The sequence below is a fragment of the Ranitomeya imitator genome, chromosome 6 (genome assembly GCF_032444005.1).
Source record: "Ranitomeya imitator isolate aRanImi1 chromosome 6, aRanImi1.pri, whole genome shotgun sequence".
NCBI lineage: Eukaryota > Metazoa > Chordata > Amphibia > Anura > Dendrobatidae > Ranitomeya > Ranitomeya imitator.
The window spans coordinates 561,403,639-561,414,961 of NC_091287.1; the positions used below are offsets into that span (position 1 = coordinate 561,403,639).

Consider the following 11,323-nt stretch of genomic DNA (forward strand, 5'->3'; position numbering starts at 1 on the left):
GCAGCCAGCCAGGGGCGGAGATTAGAGCAGAGAAGTGCTCTCTCTGCCCACAAACAATGTCACACTGGCTGCCTTCTCTTAACCCCTATGTGTGCCTGCCTGGCTGCACTCACTGAGTGAGAAGATGCTTGTGTCAGAGCTGGCACATAGGGGTTAAGAGAACGCAGCCAGCAGTGACTTTGTGGTGGAGAGAGCATGTTATCTCCTGCTCTGCTCTCCCAGCTGTATCTATGACAGCTAAGTGGGCCCCCCTCTCTCCCCAGGGCCCCGGCATTTGCCCGCTGTGCCGGGTGCTGACGCCGGCCCTGTCAAAGAGTCTCCGCCTCACAGCGCGTGCAGAAGCACTCACACCAGCCTGCTGCCATTCCTGAGCAAGCTCGGCACTGCTGGTAGTCCGATCCCGCAGCTGAAACAGTTTTAAGATACGGTCCTGGCGCTTGCTGGTCTTTCTTGGGCGCCCTGGAACCTTTTTGACAACAATGGAAGCTCTCTTCTTGAAGTTCTTGATGATGCGATAGATTGTTGACTGAGGTGCAATCTTTGTAGCTGCGATACTCTTCCCTGTTAGGCCATTTTTGTGCAGTGCAATGATGGCTGCACGTGTTTCTTTAGAGATAACCATGGTTAACTGAAGAGAAACAATGATACCAAGCACCAGCCTCCTTTTAAAGTGTCCAGTGATGTCATTGTTACTTAATCATGACTGATTGATCGCCAGCCCTGTCCTCATCAACACCCACACCTGTGTTACTGGATCAATCACTAAAACGATGTTAGCTGCTCCTTTTAAGGCAGGACTGCAATGATGTTGAAATGTGTTTTGGGGGTTAAAGTTCATTTTCTGGGCAAATATTGGCTTTGCAAGTACAGTAATTGCTGTTAAGCTGATCACTCTGGCATTCAGGCGTATATGCAAATTGCCATTAGAAAAAATGAAGCAGCAGACTTTGGAAAAATTAATATTTGTCTCATTCTCAAAACTTTTGGCCATGACTGCGCACAGTGACTGCACCAGCAGAATAGTGAGCGCAGCTCTAGGGTATAATACAGGATGTAACTCAGGATCAGTAATGTAATGTATGTACACAGTGACTGCACCAGCAGAATAGTGAGCGCAGCTCTGGGGTATAATAGAGGATGTAACTCAGGATCAGTAATGTAATGTATGTACACAGTGACTGCACCAGCAGAATAGTGAGCGCAGCTCTGGGGTATAATAGAGGATGTAACTCAGGATCAGTAATGTAATGTATGTACACAGTGACTGCACCAGCAGAATAGTGAGCGCAGCTCTGGGGTATAATACAGGATGTAAATCACGGTCAGTAATGTAATGTATGTGCACAGTGACTGCACCAGCAGAATAGTGAGTACAGCTCTGGGGTATAATATAGGATGCAACTCAGGATCAGTAATGTATTGTATGTACACAGTGACTGCACCAGCAGAATAGTGGGTGCAGCTCTGGAGTATAATACAGGATGTAACTCAGGATCAGTAATGTATTGTATGTACACAGTGACTGCACCAGCAGAATAGTGGGTGCAGCTCTGGAGTATAATACAGGATGTAACTCAGGATCAGTAATGTAATGTATGTACAAAGTGACGGCACCAGCAGAATAGTGAGTGCAGCTCTGGAGTATAATACAGTATGTAACTCAGGATCAGTAATGTAATGTATGTACACAGTGACGGCACCAGCAGAATAGTGAGTGCAGCTCTGGAGTATAATACAGTATGTAACTCAGGAACAGTAATGTAATGTATGTACACAGTGACAGCACCAGCCAGAATAGTGAGTGCAGCTCTGGAGTATAATACAGTATGTAACTCAGGAACAGTAATGTAATGTATGTACACAGTGACTGCACCAGCAGAATAGTGAGCGCAGCTCTGGGGTATAATAGAGGATGTAACTCAGGATCAGTAATGTAATGTATGTACACAGTGACTGCACCAGCAGAATAGTGAGCGCAGCTCTGGGGTATAATACAGGAAGGAACTCAGGATCAGTAATGTATGTACACAGTGATTGCACCAGCAGAATAGTGAGCGCAGCTCTGGGGTATAATACAGGATGTAAATCACGGTCAGTAATGTAATGTATGTGCACAGTGACTGCACCAGCAGAATAGTGAGTACAGCTCTGGAGTATAATACAGGATGTAACTCAGGATCAGTAATGTAATGTATGTACACAGTGACTGCACCAGCAGAATAGTGGGTGCAGCTCTGGAGTATAATACAGGATGTAACTCAGGATCAGTAATGTAATGTATGTACACAGTGACGGCACCAGCAGAATAGTGAGTGCAGCTCTGGAGTATAATACAGTATGTAACTCAGGATCAGTAATGTAATGTATGTACACAGTGACGGCACCAGCAGAATAGTGAGTGCAGCTCTGGAGTATAATACAGTATGTAACTCAGGAACAGTAATGTAATGTATGTACACAGTGACAGCACCAGCAGAATAGTGAGTGCAGCTCTGGAGTATAATACAGTATGTAACTCAGGATGAGTAAAGCAATGTATGTATACAGTGACTGCACCAGCAGAATAGTGAGTGCAGCTCTGGAGTATAATACAGTACGTAACTCAGAATGAGTAAAGCAATGTATGTACACAGTGACTGCACCAGCAGAATAGTGAGGTCAGCTCTGGGGTATAATACAGGAGGTAACTCAGGATCAGTAATGTACACAGTGACTGCACCAGCAGAATAGTGAGTGCAGCTCTGGAGTATAATACAGGATGTAACTCAGGATCAGTAATGTACACAGTGACTGCACCAGCAGAATAGTGTGTGCAGCTCTGGAGTATAATGCAGGATGTAACTCATGATCAGAAATGTAATGTATGTACACAGTGACTGCACCAGCAGAATAGTGAGTGCAGCTCTGGGGTATAATACAGGAGGTAACTCAGGATCAGTAATGTAATGTATGTACACAGTGACTGCACCAGCAGAATAGTGAGTGCAGCTCTGGAGTATAATACAGGATGTAACTCAGGGTCAGTAATGTAATGTATGCACACAGTGACTGCACCAGCAGAATAGTGAGTGCAGCTCTGGGGTATAATACAGGAGGTAACTCAGGATCAGTAATGTAATGTCTGTACACAGTGACTGCACCAGCAGAATAGTGAGTGCAGCTCTGGGGTATAATACAGGAGGTAACTCAGGATCAGTAATGTAATGTATGTACACAGTGACTGCACCAGCAGAATAGTGAGTGCAGCTCTGGGGTATAATACAGGAGGTAACTCAGGATCAGTAATGTAATGTATGTACACAGTGACTGCACCAGCAGAATAGTGAGTGCAGCTCTGGAGTATAATACAGGATGTAACTCAGGATCAGTAATGTAATGTATGTACACAGTGACTGCACCAGCAGAATAGTGAGGGCAGCTCTGGGGTATAATACAGGAGGTAACTCAGGATCAGTAATGTAATGTATGTACACAGTGTCTGCACCAGCAGAATAGTGAGTGCAGCTCTGGAGTATAATACAGGATGTAACTCAGGATCAGTAATGTAATGTATGTACACAGTGACTGCACCAGCAGAATAGTGAGTGCAGCTCTGGAGTATAATACAGTATGTAACTCAGGAACAGTAATGTAATGTATGTACACAGTGACTGCACCAGCAGAATAGTGAGTGCAGCTCTGGGGTATAATACAGGATGTAACTCAGGATCAGTAATGTAATGTATGTACACAGTGACTGCACCAGCAGAATAGTGAGTGCAGCTCTGGGGTATAATTCAGGATGTAGCTCAGGATCAGTAATGTAATGTATGTACACAGTGACTGCACCAGCAGAATAGTGAGGTCAGCTCTGGGGTATAATACAGGATGTAACTCAGGATCAGTCATGTAATGTATGTACACAGTGACTGCACCAGCAGAATAGTGAGTGCAGCTCTGGAGTATAATTCAGGATGTAGCTCAGGATCAGTAATGTAATGTATGTACACAGTGACTGCACCAGCAGAATAGTGAGCACAGCTCTGGAGTATAATACAGGAGGTAACTCAGGATCAGTAATGTATGTACACAGTGACTGCACCAGCAGAATAGTGAGCACAGCTCTGGAGTATAATACAGGAGGTAACTCAGGATCAGTAATGTATGTACACAGTGACTGCACCAATAGTGAGTGCAGCTCTGCAGTATAATACAGAATATAAGGTGAATATACACTTTAAAGATGTGATTAGCACTTTAATTAAATGTACTGGACAATGCCTTTAAGCTTTATAAATGGACCTTTAGTTTATGGCAGAATTCAGACATCTGTGATAGGCTATGTTCACACATTGATATTTTTTTCTGCATTTTTTATGCAAATTTTCAGCCGTGTTTTACAGTAGCAGCAAAAGCTATGAGATTTCAGAAATGCAGACACATTGGTTTAATTTTCCTGACTGAAATGGAAAACGGCTGCATTTTTGAAAACTGCAGCAGTCACTTAATTTGCCTTTTTTCACCCATAGAAACCAATGAGTGCGAAATTGCAGCATAAAACGCAGGTATCAGGTTTTTCTGTGTTTTTGTGCATCATGTTTTTTCATGCACTAAACTTTATCAGCATGCACAAGAGACAAATCCACCTGCCAAAAATGCAGCAAAACCTGCTGTTTGGAAAGAGCTTCATTACTGACAAGAGAGCAAGTTCTGACTGTGGAAAAAAAAAAACGCAGGAAAAACGCAACGTGAACATATCCTTACACGGTCTATGATGTGTGAGCTGCCGCAGGTGTCTCGGCCTCCTCTGAGACATGTATTAGCTGCCGCAGGTGTCTCGGCCTCCTCAGAGACATGTATGAGCTGCTGCAGGTGACTCGGCCTCCTCAGTGACATGTATGAGCTGCAGCAGGTGTCTCGGCCTCCTCAGTGACATGTATGAGCTGCTGCAGGTGACTCGGCCTCCTCAGTGACATGTATAAGCTGCAGCAGGTGTCTCGGCCTCCTCAGTGACATGTATGAGCTGCAGCAGGTGTCTCGGCCTCCTCAGTGACATGTATAAGCTGCAGCAGGTGTCTCGGCCTCCTCAGTGACATGTATGAGCTGCAGCAGGTGTCTCGGCCTCCTCAGTGACATGTATGAGCTGCACCAGGTGTCTCGGCCTCCTCAGAGACATGTATAAGCTGCAGCAGGTGTCTCGGCCTCCTCAGAGACATGTATGAGCTGCTGCAGGTGTCTCGGCCTCCTCAGTGACATGTATGAACTGCACCAGGTGTCTCGGCCTCCTCAGTGACATGTATGAGCTGCTGCAGGTGTCTCAGCCTCCTCAGAGACATGTATGAGCTGCTGCAGGTGTCTCGGCCTCCTCAGTGACATGTATAAGCTGCAGCAGGTGTCTCGGCCTCCTCATTGACATGTATGAGCTGCTGCAGGTGTCTCGGCCTCCTCAGTGACATGTATAAGCTGCAGCAGGTGTCTCGGCCTCCTCAGTGACATGTATGAGCTGCTGCAGGTGTCTCAGCCTCCTCAGAGACATGTATGAGCTGCTGCAGGTGACTCGGCCTCCTCAGTGACATGTATAAGCTGCAGCAGGTGTCTCGGCCTCCTCAGAGACATGTATGAGCTGCAGCAGGTGTCTCGGCCTCCTCAGAGACATGTATAAGCTGCAGCAGGTGTCTCGGCCTCCTCTGAGACATGTATGAGCTGCTGCAGGTGTCTCGGCCTCCTCAGTGACATGTATAAGCTGCAGCAGGTGTCTCGGCCTCCTCAGAGACATGTATGAGCTGCTGCAGGTGTCTCGGCCTCCTCAGTGACATGTATAAGCTGCAGCAGGTGTCTCGGCCTCCTCAGTGACATGTATAAGCTGCAGCAGGTGTCTCGGCCTCCTCAGTGACATGTATAAGCTGCCGCAGGTGACTCGGCCTCCTCAGTGACATGTATGAGCTGCTGCAGGTGTCTCGGCCTCCTCAGTGACATGTATAAGCTGCAGCAGGTGTCTCGGCCTCCTCAGTGACATGTATGAGCTGCAGCAGGTGTCTCGGCCTCCTCAGTGACATGTATAAGCTGCAGCAGGTGTCTCGGCCTCCTCAGAGACATGTATGAGCTGCACCAGGTGTCTCGGCTTCCTCAGTGACATGTATAAGCTGCAGCAGGTGTCTCGGCCTCCTCAGTGACATGTATGAGCTGCAGCAGGTGTCTCGGCCTCCTCAGTGACATGTATAAGCTGCAGCAGGTGTCTCGGCCTCCTCAGAGACATGTATAAGCTGCAGCAGGTGTCTCGGCCTCCTCAGACATGTATGAGCTGCACCAGGTGTCTCGGCCTCCTCAGAGACATGTATGAGCTGCAGCAGGTGTCTCGGCCTACTCAGTGACATGTATGAGCTGCACCAGGTGTCTCGGCCTCCTCAGTGACATGTATGAGCTGCACCAGGTGTCTCGGCCTCCTCAGTGACATGTACGAGCTGCTGCAGGTGTCTCGGCCTCCTCTGAGACATGTACGAGCTGCCGCAGGTGTCTCGGCCTCCTCAGTGACATGTACGAGCTGCCGCAGGTGTCTCGGCCTCCTCAGTGACATGTATGAGCTGCAGCAGGTGTCTCGGCCTCCTCAGTGACATGTATGAGCTGCACCAGGTGTCTCGGCCTCCTCAGTGACATGTATGAGCTGCACCAGGTGTCTCGGCCTCCTCAGTGACATGTATGAGCTGCACCAGGTGTCTCGGCCTCCTCAGTGACATGTATGAGCTGCACCAGGTGTCTCGGCCTCCTCAGTGACATGTATGAACTGCACCAGGTGTCTCGGGCTCCTTAGAGACATGTATGAGCCGGCCGCAGGTGTCTCGGCCTCCTCAGAGACATGTATGAAGCGGCCGCGTTCTGGTCCGGAGACTTGTGGCAGCTCACACATCACAGACCTGTACATTCTGCCCGACATCCCCCCGCCCGCGGAGCCTTTACCTGGACGTGCTCCTTCTCCTGATGATCTTCGTTTTGCTTTTCACCTTGTAGCCGGAGTCCCTGAGCGAGGCGGCGGCCGCCATCACTGCTGGAGCTCTGCTATATTGGGGGATCACGGTGCCGGACCGCTGAACCCCTCTGTTTAAGGCTGGCGATTTCCTCGGAGTGACAGCAGTCTTTTGGGACAAGGCCACGTTCTCGGCTTTCCACTTATATCGACTCTTCTGAGTGGTGGTCTTTGGGCTGGAGCCACTTTTCTTCCCTTTCACCTGCGCTGTGGCCTCGGGGGGCTTCAGTTTCCGATCAGGTGGGATGTTCTTGGCACCGGGACTGACTTTCTTAGCCGCAAGGGAATCAGCCACCCAGATGTATTTAGTCCTCCGATTTCTGGGGTGTTTTCCTACGGTGGCAGGCTCGTTGTTATTTTGGGTTGAACTCTGGGTCCGGCTTGTGTTGGGCTTGGGGGGGGCACAGGTCACTTCAGTCTTGGGGAGGGATATGAGGGGTCTCTTACAGAGAGGTTGGGGGGCGGCGGGGACCTGAGCTGGGGTCGGTTTGTTCATTGGCGTGCATGACCCTCTCTGCCCTGTCCTGGACGCTCCCCTGAGGTTTTCTCTATGGGCTCCGTGGCTCTGTGGTGGTCCGCGGCTCGCTGGTTGTGCCCCCCTCGGCGTTGATGTGGACGGCACAGCGGAGCTCGTGGAGGGCTGTAGTCGTGTATGACTTTCCTGAGTTGCAGCACTTTGCCACTTGAACATGGACGTGACTGCAGGGTGGTCCCGGCTGCTGGAGACCCTTGATCGGCCAGGGGGCTTCCGGGAGGGGTCAATCGCTGCTGGAATTTTTGGAGCATCCTTTTCCCCTACAGACGCCTCGGCTGCTTGTGAGGAGCGGTTCACCAGAGAATACTTCTTCCTCCAACTAGTCTGACTTGGCAGAGGCTGCCGGTAACCTCCGCCATGGAAAACCGCGCGTGGCTGGGTGGGGGTCGGCCATCTTGGATCTGAGGCAGGTGGTGGCGCCGGTATGTTACCATGGATAATTTTATGACTGTTGATGAGACCTGTCGAGAAAAACATCACAATCCTGAGCACAACCAGAACGGACTGTCAATTGTCAAGATCTCTGCTTGCTGTGAGAAGATCGCACCATCCCTGCCAGAGGCCGAAGACATCTCCTGGCCCCGTCCTGCCCATGGACGTAGGAGGCTGCAGTGCTGGACAAACCCTCAGCTGTGAGGAGGACGCAGACAGGAAGGACCTCAGCCTCCAGCACTGCCCCCCGGGGCCCCACACTCCCCGTGTCTCTCCATCCGGGCCCCCCACACTCCCCGTGTCTCCCCCTCAGGGGCCCCCCACACTCCCCGTGTCTCCTCCTCCAAGCCCCCCACACTCCCCGTGTCTCTCCATCCGGGCCCCCCACACTCCCCGTGTCTCCTCCTCCAAGCCCCCCACACTGCCTGCGTCTCCTCCTCCAAGCCCCCCACACTCCCCGTGTCTCTCCATCCGGGGCCCCACACTCCCCGTGTCTCTCCATCCGGGCCCCCCACACTCCCCGTGTCTCTCCATCCGGGACCCCACACTCCCCGTGTCTCTCCATCCGGGGCCCCACACTCCCCGTGTCTCCCCCTCCGGGGCCCCCACACTCCCCGTGTCTCCCCCTCCGGGGCCCCCACACTCCCCGTGTCTCCCCCTCCGGGGCCCCCACACTCCCCGTGTCTCTCCATCCGGGGCCCCACACTCCCCGTGTCTCTCCATCCGGGACCCCACACTCCCCGTGTCTCTCAGTCCGGGACCCCACACTCCCCGTGTCTCCCCCTCCGGGCCCCCACACTCCCCGTGTCTCTCAGTCCGGGGCCCCCACACTCCCCGTGTCTCCCCGTCCGGGGCCCCCACACTCCCCGTGTCTCCCCCTCCGGGCCCCCACACTCCCCGTGTCTCCCCCTCCGGGCCCCCACACTCCCCGTGTCTCCCCCTCCGGGCCCCCACACTCCCCGTGTCTCCCCCTCCGGGCCCCCACACTCCCCGTGTCTCCCCCTCCGGGCCCCCACACTCCCCGTGTCTCCCCCTCAGGGGCCCCCACACTCCCCGTGTCTCTCAGTTCGGGGCCCCCACACTCCCCGTGTCTCCCCCTCCGGGCCCCCACATTCCCCGTGTCTCTCATTCCGGGGCCCCCACACTCCCCGTGTCTCCCCCTCCGGGCCCCCACACTTCCCGTGTCTCTCAGTCCGGGTCCCCCCACATTCCCCGTGTCTCTCATTCCGGGGCCCCCACACTCCCCGTGTCTCCCCCTCAGGGGCCCCCACACTCCCCGTGTCTCTCATTCCGGGGCCCCCACACTCCCCGTGTCTCCCCCTCAGGGGCCCCCACACTCCCCGTGTCTCCCCCTCCGGGCCCCCACACTCCCCGTGTCTCTCAGTCCGGGGCCCCCACACTCCCCGTGTCTCCCCCTCCGGGCCCCCACACTCCCCGTGTCTCCCCCTCCGGGGCCCCCACACTCCCCGTGTCTCTCATTCCGGGGCCCCCACACTCCCTGTGTCTCCCCCTCCGGGGCCCCCACACTCCCCGTGTCTCTCATTCCGGGGCCCCCACACTCCCCGTGTCTCTCAGTTCGGGGCCCCCACACTCCCCGTGTCTCCCCCTCTGGGCCCCCACACTCCCCGTGTCTCCCCCTCAGGGGCCCCCACACTCCCCGTGTCTCCCCCTCCGGGCCCCCACACTCCCCGTGTCTCTCAGTCCGGGGCCCCCACACTCCCCGTGTCTCCCCCTCCGGGCCCCCACACTCCCCGTGTCTCCCCCTCCGGGGCCCCCACACTCCCCGTGTCTCTCATTCCGGGGCCCCCACACTCCCCGTGTCTCCCCCTCCGGGGCCCCCACACTCCCCGTGTCTCCCCCTCCGGGGCCCCCACACTCCCCGTGTCTCTCAGTTCGGGGCCCCCACACTCCCCGTGTCTCCCCCTCTGGGCCCCCACACTCCCCGTGTCTCTCAGTCCGGGGCCCCCACACTCCCCGTGTCTCCCCCTCCGGGCCCCCACACTCCCCGTGTCTCCCCCTCAGGGGCCCCCACACTCCCCGTGTCTCTCAGTCCGGGCCCCCACACTCCCCGTGTCTCCCCCTCAGGGGCCCCACACTCCCCGTGTCTCCCCCTCAGGGGCCCCCACACTCCCCGTGTCTCCCCCTCAGGGGCCCCCACACTCCCCGTGTCTCCCCCTCAGGGGCCCCCACACTCCCCGTGTCTCCCCCTCAGGGGCCCCCACACTCCCCGTGTCTCCCCCTCAGGGGCCCCCACACTCCCCGTGTCTCCCCCTCAGGGGCCCCCACACTCCCCGTGTCTCTCAGTCCGGGGCCCCCACACTCCCCGTGTCTCTCAGTCCGGGACCCCACACTCCCCGTGTCTCCCCCTCCGGGCCCCTCACCCTGTAACAGCTGGATTTGTCTCCTCAGAGACTCCTTTTCGTCCATGTCAATAAGCGGCCCGGACGCGCGGTGATGACGTTGCAATATGGGCCCCGTTATCCCCTCGGCCGCACAGTCCAGTCCAGGTCGCCGCCCGCAGATTTACGACACCTCTTTTACGACCGCTGTTGCGCCGGCGGAGGACGTTTTCTCCTCTACAAGCCGCCACGGTCTCTTCTGCCAGCAGTTAAGATGGCGGCTCCTCTACTGCGCGTCACGTCTGCGGCCGGCTGCTCTAACAGGTCAGTGGTATCCTAGCAACCCGAATGCCGGAAGTGTCATCTCCCTGAAAGCTTCCCGGCTTGCTTCCGTGGAGCCGGTGGTCAGACACGTGCGACCTCATACTGCCAAGCCCGGGGGGAGAAGGGGCTCCTGCTGACTCCGGGGGGAGAAGGGGCTCCTGCTGACTCCGGGGGGGAGAAGGGGCTCCTGCTGACTCCGGGGGGGAGAAGGGGCTCCTGCTGACTCCGGGGGGGGAGAAGGGACTCCTGCTGACTCCGGGGGGGGAGAAGGGGCTCCTGCTGACTCCGGGGGGGAGAAGGGGCTCCTGCTGACTCCGGGGGGGAGAAGGGGCTCCTGCTGACTCCGGGGGGGGAGAAGGGGCTCCTGCTGACTCCGGGGGGGGGGGGGGAGAAGGGGCTCCTGCTGACTCCGGGGGGGGAGAAGGGGCTCCTGCTGACTCCGGGGGGGGAGAAGGGACTCCTGCTGACTCCGGGGGGAGAAGGGGCTCCTGCTGACTCCGGGGGGGAGAAGGGGCTCCTGCTGACTCCGGGGGGGAGAAGGGGCTCCTGCTGACTCCGGGGGGGAGAAGGGGCTCCTGCTGACTCCGGGGGGGAGAAGGGGCTCCTGCTGACTCCGGGGGGAGAAGGGGCTCCTGCTGACTCCGGGGGGAGAAGGGGCTCCTGCTGACTCCGGGGGGGAGAAGGGGCTCCTGC

General features: G+C 55.5%; 1 protein-coding gene across 1 annotated transcript in view; it reads right to left on the reverse strand.

The window, feature by feature from the left end:
- ZC3H3 (zinc finger CCCH-type containing 3) overlaps positions 1–10,580 on the reverse strand; it is a 143,706-nt gene extending 133,126 nt beyond the window's left edge. The window contains exons 1-2 of the mRNA XM_069732015.1: positions 10,349–10,580; positions 6,934–7,996 (exon numbers count right to left, since the gene is read on the reverse strand). Coding sequence (XP_069588116.1) covers positions 6,934–7,996; positions 10,349–10,394 — 1,109 coding nt within the window. The 5' untranslated portion in view covers positions 10,395–10,580. The remainder of the gene's footprint in view (positions 1–6,933; positions 7,997–10,348) is intronic.
- Between the last annotated feature and the right edge of the window lie 743 nt (positions 10,581–11,323).